Genomic DNA, 26,860 nt, shown 5'->3' with positions numbered 1-26,860 from the left:
TATTGTTGTACTCTTCTCAATGTTTACAACTTTTCTGACATCTATTTGTCGACTAATTAGGCAACTAATAGGAGACAACGTCCTAAAAACCCAAGAAAATTGTAATTAGATCTTTAACGTGCAAAATTGCCTATCGACAATCATATTCATTCTATAAGAAGTTTGGCGGTAACAATCCAGCAGGCCATTTTTCCTGATACAATATTGCACTCTCATCACCAAGCCACAAGAACTTATGTTTTAGCCACCTATGACTAATGCATACAAATTACATAACTTACTGATATATATCATAATATAATTGCATAGGATGATAGGAGTAAGAATTATACACACATTAAGTTTTGAAATGCAGACAGTTTCCAAGGGTTAGTAATTGTACCTTGACAAAATAGGTGGCACAGATCCAGGTATGTGTAAGCTGCTCCAAACAGGCATTTTAAAAACACACCAGCTAATGTATTTATCAAGCGTAATCAAGCAAAGGCTCGCCCATAAGGAAGAGCACGACGTTAAACCTTGAAGTTTATCGAGTTTTTAAAATATATATTCACCTTCAAAGCCAATAAGACTCTTCCATATCCTTCTAGGCTTCTACCAAGGGGTCAAATCTGTAATGAGGCTAACAAATAAACAAGCTTTTAAAAGAAATCAGGACTGAGATAAAAGCAACAAGATAGTTTTTAATAATCTTGATATGATAAAATTAAAATGGATTGAAATACTAAATTCTTCAAATCTCAACTTCAACAAACTTCAAATAATGCTAAAATTTCCATTCACTAGTACAGCACTCAAAGACCAAATTGAAACTTGTTAACTTAAAACCTCAGCTGAACCTAAAAAAAGTCTACTTCAAGATTCTGGTAACACAACTAACTGGCAAAATATATGCCGTTACACCTAATTATCATGGATAGCCATTACACGATAAGCTTCAACAATCAGTACCTCCTTGGGTAGCGGTCCAAGTACCTCCCTGAAGGGCATTCATATGCCAGATGACCACGACCTCCACACATATTGCAGATCACTGGTGTAACACAGTCCCTACTCATATGCCCTAGCTGCTGGCAGTTCCTGCATACAACATCCCTGTAACCACCACCACCACCACCCCCACCACTGTAACCACCACCGCCACCTCGAACCACACTTCCTCTCCCAGCAAGATCATCCGCCTTTGGGCAACCTCTTGCTACGTGTCCTGACAAGTTGCACAGGTTGCAGACAGGTTCATTAGTACAGTCTCGAGCAAGGTGACCTGTCCTCCTACAGTTGTTGCAGGCCTTCTCATTGGTACAATCCGGTGCAAGGTGGCCTTGTTTGTAACAGTTGTTGCACAACCTCACATCACCAGGTGGCGGTGGTGGGACATGACAGTCCCTGGCCTGGTGACCACCCTTGCCACACCTGTGACAAATGCCCTCATTAGGGCAGCTGCTGGCTGTGTGGCCAGGTTCTCGACAGTTCCAACAAAGAGACTTTGTGGTACATTCCAGGGCAATGTGCCTGATAGAAAATAACCAGACAAACTATGATGAAACCATACTTGTTATAACAAACAACCAAAAAACTAACAGCATTTTCAAAACAGTTTTTATGACTAGCTGCTCAAAGGTGGCAGATCGGCGGCCAGGGGGAGGGAATAGAAACACAATTCTGAAAAACAGGATAGAAAAAATAATATTAATGAACTCCCTCAACCAATCCCACTACATACAACAAGTGATAATAAGGCACTGACCCTCTAAGTCAGAGATCATTAGGGCAATTAGAAGCTTAGAGCCTCCTAAAGCAGCAGGAAAAAGGGACTACGGCACTATGTAAATTGCCCTACAACTTCCTAAAACATGAATTGAACCTTGGTCAAGCACATAAACTAATACCTTGAACTTTATAGTTTATCAACTCAAGGTAAGGTTGCTATGAAAAGCAGCAAAACTTGGAAAGGAGATTTTTATACAAGTTTGAAGTTTCTTGATTAACTTTCAAAAAACATCATCTACCAAGAGCTCTCTCTGTCTCTCCCCCCCCCCCCCCACGCACGCACGCGCGCGCGCACACACGCGCAAACTAAATATAAAGAGTGTACACACGCGCGCGTTCGCGCACACACACACACAAAAAAAAGTAAACAAAGAAACAGAGATTGTGCTGGCAATTCAAAGCAAATGATAATTATGCAGCATACTTACCCAGGAAGACCGCAATTATGACAAATGCCTACATTAGGACATTCTCTAGCAAAGTGGCCAGGGCGCTTGCAATTCTTGCACAGATTGTTCTGGCTGAAAGAAAATACACAATCAAGAAAAGTCATAATCCTCAGTTAAGAGAAAAGAGAGGGGGTGTTTGGGGGAGCATAAATATTTGGCAATAAGCTTCCTATATCCATGAATATTTACTTCAGCTAAAAATAAAATGTGTTTCAAGAATCATAAAAAAGCACTTAACCATTAATAACAACAATGCCTACATGACAAGAAAACATTGTTAAAGAGTCTTTTACACGTCACATGCAGCCTCCGTTGAACATAGCGTCGCCTTGATATTATTTACAACCAGTTCTACAATTTATATCATCTTCGCTTTGCCTCTTCATTATTATCAGGTTTAGCAATAATTCTCTTAATCGTTTATATATTTCTTCTTTCATGGCTCTGCCACACTAACTATTTGCTTTCCCTTGTCTTCTTGAAGTCCACTTGAGTTTTAAGGCCGACTTAATAAGATATGGAGACACTATATTAGTTTTTCTTGAAAAAAAAGATTCAACATCTTTAGCCATAAAGAATGTATGGAAAAATATCAGAAGGGGGAAGTTAACTCTTGTATTCAAGAAAACTATACCCTAACGTAATCCAATTTAAATTCACTCAGTATTTAAGAAAACCACAAATGATAAAGTCCACTGAGAAGGGCGAGAGTTCACATCAGCACAGAGGCACTGAAGCTAGAGAGAGTTGTCCCACAAAAATACTTCTTGATCACAGTTCTTTTCACTTTAAAATCATTTAGCCAAACATTTGGTCTTGTATGGACCCGGTCTACAATAAATTATTATAGACCCAAAATTTGACACTTTCAAATAATATAATCACATTCTAGATGATATAATCACTTTTTTAGACGATATAATTATCTTTTTGTGAGTCATTTTTTGAATTATATAATCTCATATTAAACCATTTAATGAGATTATATAATTATCTTTAAGATGATAAAATTTTAAAAACATCTTTTGAATGATGTAATTTACTATTTGATACTTTTTATAATGATAAATTTACTTTTTGAGTGATACATTTACATAACAGTTTCAAGATGATATAATCACTTTTGTAGTAATATAATCACATTCGTATGGTATACTAGAAGGTTGGGTCTACAATAAGTTATTGTAGACCCGGTCTATTCTAGTCTTAAAGGGCTAGTCATAAAAATTGGCAGATTATTAAAACCATCAGACTTCCCTAGAACATTACATCCCAGCATTCATATATGTTGGCTGTTATGCAACTTACCAAAGTAAGAGTTGAGGCACGCCAATTGTAAATTAAAATGGAAAATGTGCAGGTAAAGAGTTTGTTGCATGCAAATAATCATGTCAGAAACCATTGACACACAAACACACATATTGTAAGTAACCTCACTTCAAACTGATTTCAAAGGAATTATTATCAAGACACTATACTCAATTAATAATTTCAAGATCTGTAGAAATTATCCCAAATATGAAGTGTGACTAGTTTCACATAAAGTCCCTATATAAAATCAACTTACGAAGAAATCCATTAACAGTTGCAAAATATATTGAGGAGGAAAAATAACTAAAACAAAAGCCAGCAGACTTAGTACTAGCGCCAAACTTTCAGGACTCCTAATGAAGAACATCGTACTATAACTACTAGCACACCATGACAGACCCTTCATTCCATAAGACATTGAGGTACAACGAAATGATTTTAGAGAGGTCACACACACACACACACAACAGGAGAATCTCACGTCAGTTTTACCATTATATTTTGTTTTAATAGAATAAGTTACCACCTCTCCACAGCTATTCATAAAAAGACTAGGCAAATAGGTAATTGAACAGCCCAACAAGCAATAACAAAAAACCTGAAACCCCGACGTTGGTCTCTCCCATAAGGTGCACTACGAAATGACTGGCGTTCACTACGAATCTTTCGATCTACTGGACTCCTGCTTCTACTTCTGCTTCTACTTCTGCTTCTACTTTTGCTCATACTTTTGCTCCTGCTCCTGCTTCTGTCCCCGTCTGAACTCATTCTCACAACCTTCCTTCTGTACGCCAACTACCCGCCTCCGGTGTATACAAATGCCAAAACAAAAACACCCCCACGAGCTGCAACTTTCTCCCTGTCCATATCATACAGCACACCCAATGCCACATCTATAAGATGCAATAAAACTCCTCTACTTTCTCCATTACAGAAAAACAAAAATAACAAAACAAGCCATCTACCAACTGCATATCACATTATTTAGCATTAAGCAATCCTTGCACCACCAGTTCTTAACGTCTTTACCATGGGTCAACCTTGAGATTTTATCAACTACGAAGGCGGACTGTGATATAGGGTAAACCAAAACAGCATTACGCAAACACAATCATACAAACAGGCACACTAGAAAATCCAGATGCTCCCAGTATAAGAAGTTTGTCTGATGTGGTCAGATTGGTCACTCGAGTATGCAAAGCTCCAATTAAATCCTACCATCGTGCACAAAAATAGTGCCCAAACATAGAACAAAACATTACAAGTAATATCCCTTTGGATTATATACCTCAACATAGCCCACATAACAATGCAAAATCATCTTCTTATCTCAACTGCAATGACATTAAAGCTATACAAATTACAACTCGACTATTATCAAATCATCTATGGGACAATGACGAGTTGATTATAAGACAAACAGCCAAATACACTCAAAAAAAAGTTGAAGCGTATAATTATGCTAAAAGCAACAACATGCATGTTAACCAAATAATGTTGTAATGTATATGAACCACTTATGAGTGCTCGAAACAAGATATGATTAATTGACAATTCGAACGCACTGTCAAAAAGTCACAAACAAAATCTTGAAACCAGAATGCACATGTAATAATAATGCCTTAATCATGTTAAAGTTTACATCGAAGCCATTGTAATATTGTGGTTTTCGGGGATTAGATGGTCACCCGGAACCCAGCTGATAGTTAAGCAATAACCCATTCCACTACTCATACCCTTCATTTCACAAGCTGCAAAACAACTCAAATCTACTCAATTTCATTTTTCCACAAAATCCAACATAAAACTTTTGACATTTTAATCTGTCATATTCAACCAAAAACAAAGAATATGATATCAACTAAATGTCCTGTATCCGTCACACTGCTTCTTGTTTTTAATCAACCAATTGAACACCAAATTAATCAATTCAACATTGATACAATCTATTAACATCAAATTACGAATGTAAACAACAAGGATTCGATGAATTTTAGGCTTACATGTTGAATTTATACAGGCAAAGGAAGTGTATAACACAAATTAAACGAATTCAAATACTGAATTCAATTTCTTAATTGCAAATAAAGTAGATAAATTGCATTGAACTGAAACAAATTGGATTGAAAATTTAAATTAAGAAGGTGAAGAGAGAATACCTGGGTTCACAACTTTAAGTTACGTATGCTTCAATTGGAGAGTTGTCGTTGCTGATGTAGGGTTTCAGAGAAAAACAAGTATGTATTCGTATCCAAGTTCCATTCACTTGATTTGGTAACGCATTGACTTAATTGCACTTATCTAATATCTAATCTAATCTAACCTAACCTAACCTTAAAAGCACGAATTATTCTTAATTCATCGTGAAACTAAACTTAAATGGCTCTTAATATCTTTATATTTGGAACTACGAATTTACAAAGTAATTGTAACTTACCGAAATAATGTGTTTTTTTAACCTGGTATAATCTGAACTTACACTGTATGTCTTTGTATTTTGCCACATTTATCTCAAACTTTCAGTTAAGGGGTTAGTTTGTTCACTTTATTGTCATTTATTTTAAGTGTAAAAATTCATAATACTTTGGAAAAAGTAAGTTTTGATTAAGGCCTTGTTCTCTTCACCTTAAAATAAATAATATTAAGTAAAAATAATTTCAGTTAAGTAAAAATAAGTTCAGTTCACTAAAAATAATTTCAGTTCAGTAAAAATAAGTTCAGTTCAGTAAAATTCAGCTTTCTTAAAGAAGAATTATAATAAAAAATCAGTAAAAATAATTTCAGTTCAGTAAAAATAATTTAAGTTCTGTAAAAATAATTTCAATTTCAGTTCAATAAAAATAAGTTCACTTCAGTAAAAATAATTTCAGTTAATTAAGGTGAATCAAACAGGGCCTAAGGTCACCTAAGTATTTTGTACTACCTCCGTCCCCGAAAGAACGACCCATTTGGCCGAATTTTAATCCCAAGAAAAATGACCCATTTGCATTAAAACACCCATAAATTTGCAACAATATTTGTGCAAAATTAGCTTCTCCATATAAAAATTTGATTTTCCATGTAATTTTATTACTTTTTCTCTCTATTTTTTTACAAACTCCATGTAAATTTATCTTTTCAATATACTTTTACTTCTTTTTATTTAACTTTCTTAATACCCGCGTAACCAACCCAAATGGGTCGTTCTTTCGGGGACGGAGGGAGTTCAAAAGTTTTTAATAAATATCAAATGTATAAAGCACACCTTAAGTTTATTTTCCCCAAAGTTTAATAAAGGTTTTTTTTTTTTTTTTTTTTTTTTTTGGTAAGGAGATATGCCCTACCAGGTTGGAACTCTAACAATTCCTCCCTGACTCGGGTTAGCGGACTAGGCATTTTGGGAGTGGGGTGAAGGGTGAGGGAATTCCCACCCTAAAGTGTCTCTAGTGAGGATTAAACCCCCAACCTCAAGGTTGGATGGTATAACCCTTTCTATTAGACTTAGCTTAGCTTGGTAGAGTCTAATGAAAGTTAAGGAAAACAAAATAAGACATATGTTTAATTTCAACAACAAAAAATTCAGGGTTTGTTGGCATCACAACGGTTTTTCTTTTTTTTTTTAAAAAAAAAAAAATTCATAATGAATAAAAAAAAATTAGTTAAGTTTATTAAATGCATGCTAATTTTTCTTTCAAAAAAAAAATAATAAAATTCATGCTAATTTTGAAAACTGACAACTATAAAAATGGAAATACCTTTTTCTTGTTTGTTGTTATTTTTTATTTTTTTTTTTAAAACGAAAAAAAAAGGTCAAATAAGCCCTAAGTAACTAGTTCATGAATTGACTTAAAACAAGATATTCTTTCTTGCCAATTTTGCCAACGATAATAACAACAATAATAAATAATAATAAAAAAAATTATTACAAATAAGAAGTTTTTAATGTCAGTCTATGTTGAAAAAAATGTTAACAAGAAATTGGTTGAGCAATGTTAATACTACATAATTTGGATTAATTAAAGACAAATAACATTTAGGGCCTGTTCTCATACGTTTATTTTCAATTCAGTGCAGTTTAGTTCAGTCCAGTTGAGCTCAGCTCAGTTCAGTTCAACTCCTAATTTTCTTCTCTTATAAAATATTCATTTCAGTTCAGTTCAGCTCAGTTCAGTCTATGAAACATGCCCTTAGTCTTTGTTTTTTTTTTTATGATAAATTTATACTATTTAATTTTTGCTAAATTAAAATTATTTTTTGTTATCAATATTAATTTATACTTGGTAAGCTAAAACTTTTTTATTTATTTTTTTATTTTTAGTAAACTCAGGCGTATTTTTATTAATTAGTACTTTTTTTTTTTTTGAAGAATATTAATTAGTACTTATATATACTAAATTACAATTATATTCTTTATTGACGTAATAACTACAAAATATTTTTACTAAACGTAACTTATCTTTGTCAAACTTTTGTTTAACTTCTAGTAATTTTGATTATGTAATATATTTGTTTGATGTGGAATCTGAGTACTGTTGGGTTAAATAAATGTCAAGTCAAATTGGGTTACAAATAGTTTTAGCTTGGGTCAAAACAATTTAAGTAAAGTGGGTAGGTAATAACAAGTTTGAGTAAAATAAGGTAATTTTTGAGTCTAAATAATTTGATCATTTTAGTGAAATCGAGTTCAATTATAGAATTATCAAGTTATATTCTGTTATAGATTGAGTTTCGTTGTACATTATCTAACCGATTTCAACTAAACTTCTAATAAGTTATACCTCATATAGTCGTATCTTACGAAATTACCAACGAATTTGGATCTACGGACCATTAATGCTACTCGTGTAATCGTGTTTATGTGGTTTAATTAAATGTGAAATTTTCGTATCGAGTTAATTTTTAACCCTTTTGCAGTTAATATTTTTATACACGTGTCATCGTAATTCCTCGTATATCTATTTTATTGTTTTTTTTTTTTCTCTTAAGCTCCATTTCACGTTTTCGCTACCTCGCTGCACTCTCTATTCTCCATTGTAGCGTACTCTGAATTTCTCCATTGAAGCGGCTTGTGAGCGTTCTCTCCGCCATTGAAGAAGCTTTCAAGGTGAGATGTTATTTTTTTCTTTTCTGTTCTTTCATTGTTAATCGTCACATCAATTTCGAATTCTAGGGTTTAATTTCACACTATCGTTAATTTGATTATCAGTATAGTCAATTTAGGGTTCTTAAGCGAGAAGAATTTATCGTAATTTTTGGAGCCTAATTTGATAATTGTGTCAACTTTGGTTGCTAATGTGTTGCAGGTTTTGGTTTGTATAACTATTTAATGTCAGGGCGAAAGAGCCATGAAAATGGACCTTTTCTCCCTGGGCCTGCCCTTGATCAGAGACGGGTCGGTGTGGGAGGTGAAGTAGGGGGCGAGGAAGGTGAGGAGGAGGAAGAAGAGGTGGGAGGTGAGGAAGCTAAGAAGGAATTCCAGGTGTTGGGAGGTGAAGGAGTCGAGGAAGTCGGGAAGGCGAAGGAGGTTATGGGAGAACAAGAGGGAGGTAAAGCTGAGAAGGCGGAAGAGATCATGGGTGAACAAGTGGGAGGGGAGGAAGTTGGGAAGGCGGATGTGGTCATGGGGGAACAAGAGGGAGATGAGGAAGTTGAGAATGCAGAAGAGGTCATGGGTGAACAAGAGGGAGGTGTGGAAGCTGAGAAGGCGGAAGAGATCATGGGTGAACAAGAAGGAGGTGTGGAAGCTGAGAATGCAGAAGAGGTCGTGGGTGAACAAGAGGGAGGTGAGGAAGCTGAGAAGGCGGAAGAGATCATGGGTGAACAAGAAGGAGGTGTGGAAGCTGAGAATGCGGAAGAGGTCGTGGGTGAACAAGAGGGAGGTGAGGAAGCTGAGAAGGCAGACGAGGTCTTAGTGGAACAAGAAAGAGGTGAGGAAGCTGAGAAGCCGGAAGAGGTAGTGGGAGAGAAAGGATGTATGGAAGTTGATAAGGTGGAACCGTCTGTGGGAGTAAAAGAAGGTGAGGCAGCTGACAAGCTGGAAGAATTTGGGGGAGAAAAAGGAGTTGAGAAAGCTGATAAGGTAGAAGAGGGTGGGGGAGAAAAAGGAGGCAAGGAAGCTGATAAGGTGGATGAGTTTGGGGGAGATAAAAGAGGTGAGGAAATTGACAAGGTTGATGAGTTTATTGGAGAGGTAGTGGGTGAGGAAGCTACAAAGGTGAAAGAGGATGTGAGAAAAGAAGGGGGTGAGGAAGATAACAAGATGGAAGAAGATGTGAAAGAAGAAGAGGGTGAGGAAGCTAACAAGGTGAGAGAAGATGTGAGAAAAGGAGGTGAGGAGGTATCGGCGGTTGTTGGACAAGGAGGTGAGGAAGCTAAAGAGGTGGAAGAAGATGTAAGAGGAGGTGAAGAGGCATTGGGGGTTGTGGGAGAAGGAGGAGGTGAGGAAGCTAACAAGGTGGAAGAGGATGTGAGAGACGAAGCTGAGGAAGCTAAAAAGGTGGAAGAAGATGTGAGAGAAGGTGGTGAGGAGGTATTGGCGGTTATGGGAGAAGAAGGGGAGGAAGCTGACAAGGTGGAAGTAGACATGAGAGAAGGAGGAGGTGAGGAGGCATCACAGGTAGTGGGAGAAGGAGGTGAGGAAACTGACAAAATGGAAGAAGATGTTAGAGAAGGAGGTGGGGAGATGGGGGATTCGCCGGTTATGGCAAAAGGAGTGGAGGAAGCTGATAAAATGGAAGAGGATGTGAGAGAAGGTGGGGAAAGGGAGGATTCATCTGTTGTGGCAGAAGACGAGGAACTAATGAAAGGAGAAGAGACGCCTATTGCTGATGCAGAAATGGATGTGGAGAAGCCTGGTAGTGGTGGGAAGCGGAGACGTGGGCGGAATTCTAAGGCGCCCACTCCAACGAAGGCTCCAGCAAGGAAGACTGTGGGTGAAGATGTTTGCTTTGTATGTCTTGATGGAGGGGATCTTGTGCTATGTGACCGGAGGTTTGTACCTTTACTTGTGAATAGGAAGTTATATCTCTGTTAGTTTTTGCAAATTTGAGTGCTTGATATATTATACTCCATTTATCACCTTTTGGTCCTTTCCAATATATTAAAGAAAAATGTTAAAGCATTTATGCTGAACTTGTTAGTTATTACATTTGTAATTTGTATGATTACTACCTTTAGTTTCAGTTTCATTGTTGTTTGAATTAATACAGAACTTTAAAGGGGGCGTTAGTTCATTGGTATTTAAACCTGCAACTAAGATTGTATTTGTAACTTAAGTGGTCAAGGGATATTGCATTTATATTTTTAGAGGCAAATGATTTGGATGAAAAAGGTTAGTTGAGTGGTCTAGCTTTTTGGATTGGAGGGAGTTTTGGGGCTGATTACAGTTTGGTAATGACATGCCCTCTCGTAGTTGGCATGGCCCGATGTTAGTGTTAGTGAGGGGGCATCATGTAGCATGGTAACATGCATTGGCTTTGCATTTTAGCAGAACATAGATTGACTATATAATTTTGGAAGTACTGCTGCATGGGTACTTATATGTGAATAGATGTTTTGAAATGAGGGAACTTGTATAGCGGGCAGATGTCTCAAATTTTTTTAAAAAAGGATGGATTACTGAAAGATACTAATATATTAAGTCTATATTCTTGGTGGTTCAGGGGCTGCCCCAAGGCATATCATCCTTCATGCGTGGATCATGATGAGGAGTTTTTCCAATCAAAGGGTAAATGGAACTGCGGTAAGTTTGATTAATTTTGTATTGTTTTGGATGTGTTGTTTACGCCAAAAACTCATGTGCGTCTTTTGCTTGTTTATTTGAAATCATCTCCTTTGGTCTCATTTAACTGTCATTGTTTTAACCTAAAATCCTAAATGCTTTATGTTGGGGACATCCATAATAGTTGCTAGTCTTGCTACTTCCATCATCCTCGTATAATTGCTCTCTCAAGTTAGGCTTACCAATCGAGAGTATAAATAGGGAACTATATTGTTGTTTGTTAGTACAAAAGTAAGGATAGAGAATGTTTGTGGTGGGCTCCACATCACATGAAATACACGTATAGTGAATCCCATAGCACATAGGTTGAGATGCTGGGATAAAGTAAAATTTCCGCTAAAGGTAAATATGAATGGACCTATATGGTATATAGAGTAATGGTTTGATGACAAGGGGAGTAATATGGTTGTATAATCTCATGGCCAATTAGCAATTTACATGAGTCTAATTTTAAGATGTTTTATATTGAAACTAGTTTTGCACATTGTGCCTACTTGACCACAGGAAAGTTAATACTCCCTCCATTTTTTTTTATAAGCTAGAGTTAGAGATTTTCCACTATTCATATGTCATCATTGACTTAATTTTTTAACCAATATATAATATATAAATATGATCATATAATATGTTGTTGGATTTGTCATAATGTCTACTTTTGTAATTTTTTTTTTTTCATAATTTTTACTAATCTCACACTCAAAATATTGATGCTCAAAGTTGTGTCTCAGCAAATGTGTAAATTTTACACTAGCTTATAAAAATAATATATATATATATATATATATATATATATATATATATATATATATATATATATATATATATATATATATATATATATATATATATATAAACCAGTGGGAGTAACATTTAGATTTGAATTTGTTTTGATAATATTATGTCACTGGACATTGCTCATGCATATTACAATTTGCAAGGCTGTTATCTACAAGAATTTTAGGCTATATATTTTGATTTTTTGCCCTGTACTTTGGCGTTTTTAAGACGTGTTTATTTTGTTGTTGCCTGAGAGAACTACTGTCATGTTAAGCTTTCATTCTAGGCCCTAAACCAAAAGATTACGGGCATGTAAGAAATTTTGAGGATATAATTGAGATATATCTTGTGTAGCTGTACGGCCTGTACCTTTTATAGACTCCTCTTTTTACTGTCAATTCAGATTTTTTTTTCTCTAGGGAAGGGAAACTGATGGATCCTAAAGTCTGCTGTTAGTCTGTTAGAGAATTTTCATCTTAATTCTAATAATCCTACCTTTACCCTGTCTTTACCAAAATGGTTCCACTTTTCAAGTACTCCTTTCTTCTCAATTTAATTCCCTTGTGAGTAAATGGCTAGTCAAAATAATAAAGGAAGAGAAAGAGACAGATATATGCTACTTCCAGGTATTGGCCTGAATATTGTGATACTATAGAAGAGAAATATACATATAGAATCCTATATGAAAATTATAATCTGTTTGACAGGGGAGTGTAAAGGCTGTAATTGAATAACTGGTGCAGCTATGTGGAAGAACTGCATGTTGGTAATGTACTTTCATATCGTGGCCATTTGAAAATCCTTGATTCTTTATCCTACAAACTATCTGAAATTTATGCATGTTACAGTCTGCAGTACCCAATTACACTTCTTAGTGTGTTTTGCAATAATCCCCCTTAGGCCCTTACAGTCTTTCATGATTTGGGATTCATGGTCTACTATATATAAAGTGCAATCACAATGTCTGCGGTGGTTTGTGCTGCTGCCTACACATTCTCGTCTCTTGGTGTTGTTTCAGCAATTCTGGCTTGCTGCTAATGTGAGTTCATACATATTCATGATTTTAGATGAGTAGCAAAGCTACAGTGTCTGAACCTGAATTACTGATATTAAAATGATAAGTTTAAGTTTTATAATCAGCCATAATGCAGATTCCTTGCTTCTATGCTGCTTGGCATCACAAATATGAAACCTTCTAAGAGTTTCTGGTTTGTACTTTTAGCTAGTTGGTGATGTTTTAATTGCTACTTGCTTCATATTCTTGCATTACTCTCAGTATGTGAAATTTATCTTATACTCCGTATTATGTTCCCCCTTACCACTTTGTTTTTATTTTTTTAATATCACAATGGCTGATTATTTATTTTTTTTCACTTTATGAACAGGCTGGCATCTCTGCAATCAATGTGGGAAGAACGCCTACTTTTTGTGTTATACCTGCACATTTTCATTGTGCAAAGGATGCAGTAAAGATGCTGATATATTTTGTGTTAAAGGAACCAAAGGCTTTTGTGAATCCTGCATGAAAGCTGTAATGATGATTGAAAATAGTGAACAAAACGCGATGGTACGTATTCGTTTCCTTTCTTTTTATGGTTAAGTTTCTATTTTCTTCTTTTTCTACTCTGTTGAAACGTGTTCTGTGGCTGTGGCAAGGATATCAACACAAATGCATGTCGTATATGGTTGATGAGACCTTGTCAGTATACCTCAGTGACAACTTAGAGCTTCTTCTTCTACACTTGTTTCACAATGCATTGTCCACGTGATATATCTCTATCAATAAGAAGGATATGACAGTTTTAGTGAACCATTTCAAAATAGTCTATAATTTAGCAGATCCAAGTGTTTGTTCCATCAGAGAAAGGACTTTGATTAGGTCTCAACTCACTACTCAAAGCTAGAAATCCCTGTAAATGTTGCCTAGTTGTATTCGTATATGCAATGTCAACACCAGATATTCCTAATTTGTTGATTTCTAGAAAACGTTTTTTCCCCTTTTGTTTCCAAAATGTTGATTAGATTACTTTAAGCTCTGAAGTTAATAGTTTTATGTTTATATCTTAAATTTCTGAGGTTTAACATGCCAACTCGAAACATTGCATTCTAATAATATCTCTGGAAAACTATCTTTTCATTTTACCTGAAAGTGCAAAGGATTTGGAAGACTTATTGAGATGCTTGATTGTATTCTGTCAACAATCCATGCTATAATTGCTCTAAAGAGAAATCTTATGACAACTTTAGTGATAATTAAGTTTTATACTCTATCACTCCCCCTCACATGAAAGGCCCTTTGGGCTTGAAATGTGAATGCAGCACATGCCCTCTTATATCCGGCGCGAAATAATTCCACTTTGAAGGAGGGGTGGATGAGATTCGAACCCGTGACCTGGCTCCGATACCATGCAGAGGACCATTTCAACCAAAAGCTTAAGCTTTTGGACCACAAGCGAGACAATTAACTAAGTCTCACAAAGACAAAAACTTCCACATATAGAGAGACTATCGTTGTTGAGAGTGTAAACTGAAACTAAACAATCTAGAAATAGTCAAAACAACTAGAAAAATGGGCTTCTGTCGTACCACCAATGATATAGCCGATATCCCTACAATGATGTTAGATGAGAAGGAAACAGAGATGAAGCAAGGAGAATATCACCATGGATTTAACAATGGCCCTGTTTGGTAATTAGCGGTTAGCTGATTGGTAAGAGCTGGTTGTATTTGCTGTTTTGACTAGCTGGTTTATAAGAGCTTTTTATGTCGAGCTGTTTGGTAGAATTAGCTTATTATTCGTAGTTATCTGTTAGTTGAACATATGAAATGACAATTTAGGACATTGATAAATTTTTTTTACTTGATTAGGGTAAGAAATTGGGAGGGCAAGAATGTGAATTAGAGTAACTTTTAGGATAAAATTGTCTTTTGACATCCATTACTCAATAAGCTAATCTAAAAAGCTCTATTTTTTAGCTTTTTACAAATTAGCTTATTTGCCTCAATAAGCTCATTTAAAAAGCTCTTTTACCAAACAACCAAATTAGATGATTTATGTAGTCAAACCTCTAACTTGGTCAAAATAAGCTCATTTTGGTCAAAACTCTAATTATAAAACATGGCCAATATGTGTCGGTCAAACTATTTTGAATTGTATCCTGTTTGTTCCACCAACTCAAACATTTGAAATTAAACCCTTAACTTTCATGTTTGAGGATGGGGAACTGGTTGAGAGAGGGGCAAAGACCCCAGGATGATCTTGTTACCATTGGTGAGCCTGGCTGTCTCATGTCGTGCCCTATTGCCCGGGGTGGGTAAAGAAAGAATTTGTCAAAGTATTGCAGGGGAAAGATATAAATGAGGGAGTGAGGATTGGAGGAGAGGAGTGACCGGTTGAGGTCTTACCAATGACTTGTAGATCCTGACTGTTTGTTGGCTAGCAACAACAGAGACAGATTCATTAAGAGTCGCCGTAAGCATGGGGAGGAAGTTTGAGAAGGAGATAAGAGGGATTGGAGTTGGTCACATCTGCTTTTATCATTTCATGTTTTTGTACGCTAGGGAACTCTTGGGAAAATGAAGATGGAAGTATTCTTATTTTTTACCTCCTTTTGTAGGCTATTTATTTGTTCTTCAATGGCTGAACCTAACACATCCCAAACATAGATTAATTCAAGGGCCATGAGGATTGAGGAATGATCAACTGCTTACTTATGTAGTGATGTGAAGCTAGGAACTTGCTAAAGGAAGTGAAAGCTACATGTCTTTGTGCTAAGAGGAGTTTACGCTTTCTGTTTCAAAGTATATCGTGAATGTCTACAGTAAAAAGTCTAGATTTAGTTTGCACTCATCAAACACCTACTGTTGCCCTATCTAAATCAAAGGAAGCTAGTTCTGCTAACAAAGGAAAGCGAGCTTCTATTAATGAGATGTGCTCTTGCTGGAAAAAACAAAGTATTTGAAAGGAGCACGACGCTGAAGTATCTCTAATGTTCCCACTCTATTTATTATTAGGTAGGTTGGACCTTCATAATTCATCTCTTCCTTTAAAGGCTATACACTGACGGATTTGAAGTATTATCACAAATTTCTTTTGGGGTCCTAATTTGTAGTGGGAAAATGAGGGAGTCATCTATTTTGTTTATATGATGTTGAGCTATACAGGGCCAGCTTGCTAGTCCTACTACTGCTTGTAAGCTTGAGTCGATAATTCTGCCCCATTTCGTCTTCATTGTTAAATTGATGTCTGGAATTAATTCTTATTTGTGACTTTGCTTTTTAGACATAATGGTGCTAAGTAGAAACTTTTACATCTGATTTTGGTGACACAGCGTTTTTATTTCATGATTTGTTTGATGTGATTAGAGGGGATATAAATCTGTCAAAATCACCGTAGTTTGTCTAATTTCTATGTGCTTGGTGGGGTGGTAGTTTGAATTTTTTTTTTAAAATGAGTATTTACCAGCAGATGGGATTTTTCTGTACTCTTTCCTTGCACCATGCCCTGCATTATTATTGGAGTTTGGCTGCATTTGCTGGCAAAAGAAGATGCAACATAGCACTTATAGATGACTTTGCAGTCAAATATGTATTTCATATTGCCTCTAGTTGACTGAATGAAGATCATTTAAATTTGTTACAGAGTATATTTCTCTACATTATTTGAATTCATCTTTCTTTCTTTCTCATTCTCTTTTCAGAGTCATGCTGCTTTCGATGACAAGAGTAGCTGGGAATATCTCTTCAAAGATTACTGGATTGAACAAAAAGGGAAACTGGGTATTACATCTGATGAGCTAGCAAAAGCAAAAAATCCATGGAAGAATTCTGATGCAACTAACAGACGACGAACACCAGCTGAACTACTTGAGGGTAGTAATGATGTGGGAACTGATTCTGACAGTTCTCCTCCAAACGTAGAAGTGACTGATTTAAGAAGGAAGAGGGCTAAGAGGAAGTCAAAGCCAGTAGATTCTGATACAGATAGCTCTTCTGAGAAGGAAACAGGCACGGTGAAAAGAAAATCTAAAAGGAGGTTAAAATCCCAGGCTAAGGAGACATATTCAGATTCAGAACATTCTTCAGGAAACCAGGGTTCAAAGAGGGGGAGCAGGGCCAGAAGGCTGGCTAAGTCTCGTTCAAAGGGTGGTGGATCTGCTACTGCTGAAGGCAATATTGAGTGGGCATCAAAGGAGCTATTGGAGTTTGTGATGCACATGAAAAATGGTGATAGCTCTGTTCTTACTCAGTTTGATGTGCAGGGACTCTTGCTAGAATACATAAAAATAAATAAACTTCGTGATCCGCGTCGACAAAGCCAAATACTCTGTGATTCAATGCTTCAAAAGCTGTTTGGAAAAGCACGAGTTGGTCACTTTGAAATGTTGAAGCTGCTTGAATCACACTTCTTTCTGAAGGAGGATGCTCGTGCAGATGATAATCATGAAAGCGTTATTGATACCGAAGTCAGTCAATATGATGTTGATGATCATACTGATCCTTTATGGGACTCAGGCAAAAGTAAGGGGAAAAAATCTCGCAAAAGAGGTGAAGAGAGGGGGCAATCCAACCTCGATGATTATGCTGCCATAGATATGCATAATATTAACTTAATTTACTTGCGCCGGAGCTTAATGGAGCCTCTCATGGATGATCCTGTAACATTCCATGACAAAATTGTCGGTTCTTTTGTGAGGATAAGAATATCTGGCAGCAGCCAAAAGCAGGACATTTATAGGCTTGTGCAAATAATTGGTAACCAATATATTTATGATGTTTTATTTTCTGTAATGTAGTCTTCTATAAAATGAAGATTCATTTTTTTTTTGTCTGAATCAGGTACAAGCAAGGCACCTGAATCGTACAAAGTTGGTAAAAGGACAACTGATGTTATGCTTGAGATCTTGAATTTGGACAAGACAGAGATCGTATCAATAGATACTATATCTAATCAGGAATTTACAGAGGTAATTAATTACATTGCAATATTTTATTTGTTTAATCAACCTCCTTTGGCGGTCTTTTTTGTGTCTGAAAAGTTTAGATGTTTTATGGCTGCTCTGCACTAGTGACTTGAGCAGTTGAGCATGACCGCATGGGTCCAAAGTGGAATAATAATGATGCAGATATATGGTCTGTTGTATTTAAGATATCCTCCTGAAGGGGGTGGGTGGAATGGGGTGGGTGGAATGGGGTGGGTGGAATGGGGTGGGGGTAAATTAACTTCATTTGAAAACAACTGAAGCATTCTTACGTTGTTACCCTTCTGTAATAGCTGTATTATATAAATATTTCTCTACTTTAATGTATCCAAAATGCTTTTCCAATTTCTACAATGATACATTTAAGGGTCAATATATTCAGCCAAATATTTTGAATTCCCTCTTATCAGGGGAAGTTTCTTTAATTGGTTAAAGAAAGTAATGTATAACATTGTCCACGAAAAATGAAAGTGGCTTATATTTTGAAATGAGATTGAGGGGATGGTTGTCAGTCATGGTTTTGTGTAATCATTTGCCTCAACTTGGGAGTTATTAGTGATCAATGGTGTCTGTTATTATTCACTATCTACAAACTTGCTACAATTAAATTTCGTCCTAAGTCTTTTACTTCCCATCTCTTTTAAACAATTTCTTCTGGGTTTTCTATACAAGCATCACTTAACTTTATACACTATTCATATACTAGTTTTACCACATTTTTTTACTATTATGTTAAAACAAATGTTCTTATTTTAACTGTTGGGTAATTTCAATGTGTTTCTCAAAAAACATTTTTATGATTTTTTGGTAACATAATCAATATTAATAATGGTCAAAATTGTATGTTGGCATATGTGAAAGGCAAAGTGATGCATGAATTGAGAAATTAAGGAAGTAGGACACACTGATTTTTGTTGAGGCATACAGTTATAGGCGGGACTGTGTACTATTTGTCATGCGGAGTTCTTACCGTGGAAGCAGTTTCATGCACTGCTTGACTGCTTGTTGCCTTAGGTAGTGACCAATGGTGTGTTTTTTTACATGCAGCAGTATGGCCAGTATCTGTAAGTCTGTAAGATTCCCTTTTCCTTCTAAGAGAGAGTGTAAACTTTATCTTGTTTTGATTTTAGGATGAGTGCAAGAGATTGCGCCAGAGTATAAAATGTGGACTTATCAGCAGGATGACAGTGGTAAGGCTATTTTGCTCTACATGAGGACTAAAATGCTTGGACTTTGTATGCTATTGAGATGTATTATTTTCTTTCAGGGTGATATTCTGGAAAAGGCGAGGGAACTGCAGGAAGTCAGAGTGACTGATGTGAGTAACTAAGCACCTTCCTCTCTATTGAATCTGAGTATTTTGCTTTAAGTGGGTTATGTTGTGTTTCTAGAAGCTTTGTTGCTTGCTTCTTCGCTGCCTTAGGTCTCATTTTACCAAAAGCGCCTGTTATAGTAGCTTCAAACTGTCATATTATTTTCTTTTAGGTGTTATACTATTGTTCGGGTTAGCTGTTACTCCATTATATAGGTCATTTGTCAAAGTTGTTTATTTTGTATTCAGTAAAACTTATAGATGGGGGGTTTAGTAAAAAAAACAATAATCTTTCTAAATTTTTTTTTATCTTTGAAAGCAACCCTAAGGCTAAACAATACTGTTGACATTCCGTGGAGTTTTATTGACTTTATTGTTATTTGGTATAATATATGGTTTTTATACTTTATTGTTGTTGGCAAGGTGATTTGTGAAGATGGAGTTGCTATTGTTTGAATCTTTGTGGTGGTCCTTGTTATTTAGTTTGTTCACCAACACCTGTTCAGTGAGGTGTTGTTTAAGTCTTGTGGAGTTCATATCTTAAAGTTTATTATTATTTTCTTTTCTGTATTATATATTCACAAGGCTCAACAAGTAATACTTTTGCCATAACTTCACAGTGGCTGGAAGCTGAGATAGTGAGGCTTAGTCATCTTCGTGATCGAGCTAGTGAAACTGGACGTAAGAAAGAATATCCTTTTTATAGTACTATAACATCTGTTATGCACTTGCAATGTTTGTAAAGTAGTTTGCGTTTCAATTCATTATATAGTCTGTATCTTTTGGTAATATCTTTCTAATGTTTAAATGGCATATATGGTATACATGTTACAGACTAATGACTAGATTGCCATTATTAAGTTTTCTGTTAATTATTGAAGCTTTTTGAGGAGGATATATTTAAGACAGTTAGGTTTGGAGAGAGGGGAGAGGTGTAAATGGTGAGAATAGAATCTAGATTTAAACACTAACGCTAAAGAGGATTAGCTTTATTTAGTCATTAAGTCCATATTACGAACAATATTTATTTTTGATATGTCCTCAAGCAATTTTTCCAATGCTAGATTGTGTTATGCTATCCATGCTCATTGAGAAAATTCTCACAACACTACACTACACTACACTACAATCCCATCTTCTGATCACACACCGTGCATCTTTGCAATAGTATATTTTTTTTGCTCTTCTATCATCTAGTTGTCATGATATTGTTTTGCCTTGTTTTTTCAGATTTTCAGATCTATTCCTGGTTTTATTGAGCTGGTCTTTTCTGAAATTTGTAGTTGTGGAGAAAGATGTAGATGGTAATGCATGTGCAGGAATAATAGTTGGATTTCTATATAGAATTCTGCATGTTTAAAAGGTTTTCATATTTTGTTGCAAGCTTTCAACTCAGTAATGAGCTACTCTCTTAGTGTCTCCTTCAAAAAATAATCTTACGTGCACACAAACTAAAGAATAATTCGTTAGTATATTGGTGTTTAAATTGGGATTTCAAAGTGACAAGCAGTTCATTGATACTTAAACGAGTTAAACCTATAAAATATTATAAATAGTTAAGTGTAAGATAAACATAGAGGAAAAATGTCACAGGGGTCACTTTCTAAGTTTATAACCTTCAAGTAGTCTACAGCCTTAAATTGTGGTACGTGGAGTAATTTTCTTTCTTTCTTTCTTTTTTATTTTATTTTATTCTATTTTTTTAATAGGAAGAAATGAAGTATTTGGCAAATGGCCAAGGGCAACACTTGACATGTAATTGTGTTGTTTGTCTTTTATGATGGTCCATTATTTAATGGCCTAGTGGCTTATGTCAAGGTTGTGAAAAGTTATTTTCCTTTCAAGTGTAGAAGCATTGGGAATTAGATGAACAAATTCAGATGACTCTGTAGCTAATAGATGGCCCATACTATTATTAATATATCTTTATCTATTGAGGTTGCCTGGAAAGATAATAATACTCTTTGAATATTTTTAATGATCAGAACTGAATTATATTGTTACTCTTTGTTTGGTTAGGGATTATTTCCTTTGTGCCCCTGTTTTTGTGAGTTTATGGACTATGTGAGGAGATTTGGATGGCACGAAAAATTTGGGAATGCATGAATTATGTTGGTCAATGGATTTGTTTGCCTGTAAATCCACTTTGTACTTATATATGAGAATTAAGAAGAACCACAGAATAAAGGAGACACCCAAGACTTTTCAAACTATCCAAGGATAGTTCATATGTCATACAATGAAGTGTTGGAAAAGGGTGATTGAACTATTGATTGAGGAAATGTATTAATATAACGAATGATATGCTGGGTTGATCCCTAACCAAAGAAAGAGTAACAATATGTATCAAAGTTGCCCTTCTTATGAGAATAATAGAGTATTATAGGGCAAGAAAGAAGGTTGTGCTCGTGTTTGTATTGACTTCGCGAAGTCGTATGACAGGGTACAAAGAGAGGTGCTTTGCTGGGCATATTTAAACCAGGAAACTTTATTGAACTAGTCTAGGTTATGTATTGAGACATGAAAAAAATGTCAGGAGCAATAGAGCCTTAGAAATTACAGCCATGTTTTTCCTTTTCTTTTAATATTTGAGTACCGTAGAAGATAGAAATGTCTTTCTTAATGTATGCTGCAAATACATATTACGTGGTTTTTGTACTTAGTAATTTGATTGAGTGGAGCTAATGAAAGTAATGATGTGGGAGATAGTATGCCTTTTAAACCTTTAAAGCATCCTTGTAGGACACCCAAAAAAGAAAATGGGGAATTTGTTGGGGACGGAGTGAGTCCCATTTTTGAAGTTTTACTTGCTCCCTTGCCCTCTCCCTCTGTTGCCCAATCAATAGAGGAGAAAGTGTTTTGACAACAAATGGAACCTTCTGATTAATAAATTAATTACCATTTTTTCTATTAAGTTCCTATTCCTTTTCATATTCATCATGAAGATGCTGTACTAGAATCTGTGCATATTGTCTCTCCTTTCTTTTTGTTTATGTGAGTGAGACAATATAAGTTCTGACTGTTGCATTGTGAACTGTAGCCAAATAAAGATTCCTTGTTCAATTTGTGATTCTGTTCCATGGTTTCTTTTTTCTATTGAAACCTATCTCAGGGAAACTCCAATATCTGATCAGTATCTTGTTTTTACTTTTGAAATTTGAAACACCTCTTTTGAATTGCCTATCACGTTGAGTCTTTCTCCTTCTGTCGTATGTGTTGCCTTTAATTTTAACTTTGTTTCTAGTCTTTTTTTTTTTTTTTTCACTGTGGTGCCAAATAGACATCTTAACATTCTTATCTTTGTGTTCTTCACTCTGCCAGCCAAAATTACTTCTATTAAGCAGCTGATAAAAATATAAGAGAGTATTTCTTATTGTGCATGCCTGCTATTGTTAAGTTGAATTGGATATGTAACTTGTGTTCTTTACATCCACTGCTTTAGCCTGTGTTTATTCCCAAAGCATTTCTGCAATTCTGTTGTATTTGACCCTTATTTTCAACGCACAATTTTGTCACAAACAGGTTGAATTGATTAACTTGATTCTCAATACCATGCCTTATGGACATTAAATTTAATATCATGTGCTTGGTTCAATTCTGGAATGAATATCTTTTTCTTTTATATGATACCTGAAAGTATCTGGAATGAATAGGTTCCAAACCCCATACCTTGTGGGTTTGAGGTATGGATTTAAATGTCTTAAAATCATCTACCAAACACATGTTATGGGTTCAAACTATTCTAAACCCATATTTCATTTAATGATATTGTGAACTAAACACCCTATCTGTCATTTGCTATTACTGCTTAAATTCTTCTTAACATTTGACTGATATCTCCCTAACATTGTAAAATCAGTACATGTTTGAGACAGTTCCTTTGGAGGTTTGTGTAATGGATACATTTAATTTTGGCAGAATCTTTGGAGAATAGGTCCTGTTTCTATCGAATGTTCAATATCATCGTTTTGAAGCAGAGTGTGCGATTGAGTTTTGCTTTGGGAGAATGTGACATATGCATAAAGTTCAAGTCTTGCTTTGCTCATGTAGTATGCTATTAAAGCTTTTGTTTGGTATGATGACATCGTTATTTTCTGGTTGTCCTTAACTGACCTTTACGCTCAGAGAATGTGTGGAGAAATTGCAGCTTCTGAAGACTCCAGAAGAACGCCAACGTAGGTTGAATGAAATTCCAGAAGTTCATGCAGATCCAAAAATGGATCCTAGCTGTGAGTCTGATGATGAGATTGAACATGATAAAAAACAAGGTATATCCATGACCTGCTAAGTCAACTTGATTGTAGTAATTGTTATTTTGAAATTTATATTTTGTATTTTTGCGCAGCAAGTAACATGAGACCAAGAGAAAGTGGTTTTTTCAGAAGGGGTAGAGATCATTATTCATCACGAAGTGCAAATGCAAGACCTCCGAACAAGAGTTGGGAACCAGGCAGAAATTTGACCAGTAAGGGTTTCTCAAACAGAAGGGACGATGCTACTCGTTCCCCGCAGAGAAGTGAGCATACTTGGAATAATGGGGTAGACAAGGGTACACCTAAGTCAAATAGTTGGGAGAAAACAAGGAGTACTCCGGATTCGTTGATGAGCAATCGAGCTGAACATTCTGGGATGCGATCAGATTTATCTGTGGCGGCTGCATCAGAACCTACACTGCCTTTATCTTCAACAGCAGTACAAACTGATGGGCAAATTGACGAGAAAGAAAAAATGTGGCATTACAGAGATCCAACTGGAAAGGTCCAGGGACCATTCTCTATGACACAGCTTCGTAAATGGAGTAGCACAGGATACTTTCCTGCTGAACTAAAAATTTGGAGAGCTTCACTAACTGAAGATGATTCTATTCTTCTAACTGAAGCATTAGCTGGAAAGTTTCAGAAGGATTCCCGCTCCGTTGGATCAAATTTAGATGTTAGCTCTAATATTAGGAATACACTGCCTATAACAGATGCTTCCAAACTCTCTGATAGCAGATATGATTCCTCTAACCTCCCATCTCCAACTCCTGGACGAAGCCCAGCCGCCTGGAGTGGAATGCAAAATTCTAGTTCTTTTCAATCGACTAATCAATTTCGAGGGAACGAACGATTACCTTCTCCTACCCCCACATCACCTGCTTCAAATCCAAGCAGTGTGGATAAGGCCAAAATTTCTCAGCAATCTAAGGGCGAAGTAGCTGGGAACAAGCCAGAAAATGTGGCAGCACCTATAGGAACAGTTCAACATGCTCCTGTTCAGTTTGTCTCCAATACAGGTATGGTAAATGCCCAACAAATATCATCACAAACAGGCCTACATGCAGCAGCAAATCAGCCATTTGTCCCTTCTGATACCACAATGAACCAAACGAATGTGGGACCCAATGCTTTAGGTGCTGTTCAGGGCTTCTCCAACATGGTTCAACAAGGCACTGGACAAAATCCTCCTGTCTATACTCACAATTGGGGAACTGGTTATGTTGCAAGACCAGAAATGGTGAATGCTAATGTGACGACATCCAATAATCAAAATGCTTTGCCCGCACAAGTCTCGTATAGTCAGTGGACTGGTGCTGCTGTAAATAACCAGCCTCCACCTTATGCTGCTGGATATCCTCCAGGACAAGGAAATATTGCCGCAAACTTTCCTGCTATGCCTGCGAATAATGCTTGGAGACCTACTCAGGCCAACATACCATGGGGCGCGCAACAGCAACAGCCAGTTAACCAAAACATAGGATGGGCTGGACAACCAGCTGTTGCTATGGGCCAACAATTGACAAGCCCTTCTCCAGGAGCACCAGCTATGGTAGCTGCGCAGCCAACTGTGGGTTGGACGGGTACAGGACCCAGTCCCTCTGCCGGAAACAGTAACATGGTTTGGGTTGCTGCACCTGGGAACACAGGTGCATGGGGAGGTGATCAGAACCGCAATGACGGAGGGGCTCAATGGAACAGGCAATCATCATTTGGTAGTGGAGGACAAAGAGGAGTCTGCAGATTCCATGAAAACGGCCATTGCAGGAAGGGTTCGTCATGTGATTTTATGCACTCTTGAATTTTCAGTAGTAGATACTAGGTAGTATCTTCTCATGTACAGTAATTTTCGTCCTTGGAGGAGGGGTAGCAGCTCATTAATTTTATAGATACTTGTATGTCACATGCTTAAATAATTATTATCAGCAGCACCCTAATTTTCCTCTCTGTTGGTATTGTCAGTTCTCTGACCAGTGTAATAGTGGATTTTGTAGGGTGACTTACAGTTAACAGTAAAAAAAATATGGTTCTTGGGTATTAGATTTTGTTCAGATTTGGTTAATGCGAGCTATTGGGTAGATGTTAAAAGCTTAAAATACCAGTCAAAATCATTAAAGTATCATTGACGCTTCATAATTTCCCACTTTTTCTCATCTACTTCATTTGTGCCCCCTTTGTGTCTCTAAGATTGACCTAATTTTTTTTTCTCTTTTGATTTACCTTTTACCGTAACTAAATACTACTTCCGTTTCTTTTTAGTTGACACGATTCCTTTCTAGGAAGGTTTTTTTAGTTGACACGTCTTTAATAGGGGTAACTTTTTTACCTTGCATTTACAAGTTATCTCACTTGCTTTTTCATTCTTTCTCTCTCATCTCCTTAATATATGTGCCTAAATCATACGCGTTAACTAAATAGAAACGGAGGAAGTATGATATACCACAACCTAGCTCTGAACATACTTATCTGATTGAACTTACTATTTCAACAATGTCACCCAACCAGAAATTTAACAATACTTTAATAAGGAATTTTAGGAGAGCGGAGGAAGTAGTTCACTGGTCATTTAATTACTGAAACAACTTTTGTGTTAAATATAAGGCACGTTCTATCTTGTTGGACTGTCGGAGCGATTAAATTGCTCGGCCTTATACTCTTGTTACTTCACCCCCTTTGGATTCGAGAACTCTGCTTGATTAGTGTAAACATAAATTGTTAATGGCAGTGCTCAGCTACTTCTGATGGATTGAATATGCACCGATTACATTTTATTTATTTTGGTTCAGGGAAGATTGTAATATAATAAAATAGTGAACCCCGTTATTGATGAGAGTAAAATAAAAGGGTACATATACCAAAAGTGAAATAGGACTCAAATGGACAAAAAAATGATATACTCTTAAGAAACTTTAACATGTTTGACTTTCAAATGGATTCTACAGTATAATCGATTATTCTTTACAATATACACTTTGTATGGAAATAATCTTAATTAAATGTATTTCCTTTTATTCAAACCTTGCCTCACAAAAAGATAGTAAAAAACGTGCTAACTAAAAAAACAGAGGAAATATCTTTATCCTTGTGTAGATGTTGAAAGTAACATATATTGTGAATAATTCACGACATGCATGACAGTTGCTCACTCAAAATCAAGATCCGGTAGGACAAAAACCTGCATCCCAGTACTAATTCGAGTTAATCTGAATAACCCCTGTTTATTTTTTAGGCCAGCCAGACAAAAT

At 36.1% G+C, this 26,860-nt stretch overlaps 2 protein-coding genes across 2 annotated transcripts; one reads left to right on the top strand and one right to left on the bottom strand.

The window, feature by feature from the left end:
* Positions 1-663: 663 nt before the first annotated feature.
* Positions 664-5,842, bottom strand: LOC145558891 (uncharacterized). Its single transcript, XM_081620253.1, has 4 exons — positions 5,690-5,842; positions 4,129-4,389; positions 2,199-2,291; positions 664-1,512 (listed from the first exon to the last, which is right to left on the bottom strand). The coding sequence occupies exons 2-4, from the start codon at positions 4,296-4,298 to the stop codon at positions 945-947; spliced, it is 831 nt and encodes a 276-aa protein (XP_081476379.1). The 5' UTR covers positions 4,299-4,389; positions 5,690-5,842; the 3' UTR covers positions 664-944.
* Positions 5,843-8,468: 2,626 nt separating this feature from the next.
* Positions 8,469-25,652, top strand: LOC145558890 (zinc finger CCCH domain-containing protein 19-like). The gene is made up of 11 exons (XM_081620252.1): positions 8,469-8,613; positions 8,813-10,499; positions 11,171-11,250; positions 13,452-13,633; positions 16,767-17,820; positions 17,905-18,032; positions 19,178-19,237; positions 19,315-19,365; positions 19,980-20,050; positions 23,479-23,627; positions 23,705-25,652. Exons 2-11 carry the CDS (start codon positions 8,836-8,838, stop codon positions 25,414-25,416), a joined length of 5,151 nt encoding a protein of 1,716 aa, XP_081476378.1. The 5' UTR covers positions 8,469-8,613; positions 8,813-8,835; the 3' UTR covers positions 25,417-25,652.
* Positions 25,653-26,860: the final 1,208 nt, after the last annotated feature.

The sequence above is a fragment of the Chenopodium album genome, chromosome 9, assembly GCF_948465745.1.
Source record: "Chenopodium album chromosome 9, dcCheAlbu1.1, whole genome shotgun sequence".
Classification (NCBI taxonomy): Eukaryota; Viridiplantae; Streptophyta; class Magnoliopsida; order Caryophyllales; family Amaranthaceae; genus Chenopodium; species Chenopodium album.
The sequence above is the reverse complement of the archived record's forward strand: the minus strand, read 5'-3'. Positions and strand labels throughout refer to the sequence as shown.

Excerpts from the sequence above, each read along its gene's own strand:
- LOC145558891 (XM_081620253.1), bottom strand. The coding sequence starts at position 4,298 with ATGAGTTCAGACGGGGACAGAAGCAGGAGCAGGAGCAAAAGTATGAGC. Across the intron at positions 2,292-4,128 it reads GACCAACGTCGGGGTTTCAG|CCAGAACAATCTGTGCAAGA; the intron begins GTTTTTTGTTAT and ends ATTTTCTTTCAG. Across the intron at positions 1,513-2,198 it reads CATAATTGCGGTCTTCCTGG|GCACATTGCCCTGGAATGTA; the intron begins GTAAGTATGCTG and ends ATTTTCTATCAG.
- LOC145558890 (XM_081620252.1), top strand. The coding sequence starts at position 8,836 with ATGTCAGGGCGAAAGAGCCATGAAAATGGACCTTTTCTCCCTGGGCCT. Across the intron at positions 17,821-17,904 it reads TAGGCTTGTGCAAATAATTG|GTACAAGCAAGGCACCTGAA; the intron begins GTAACCAATATA and ends TGTCTGAATCAG. Across the intron at positions 19,238-19,314 it reads TTATCAGCAGGATGACAGTG|GGTGATATTCTGGAAAAGGC; the intron begins GTAAGGCTATTT and ends ATTTTCTTTCAG.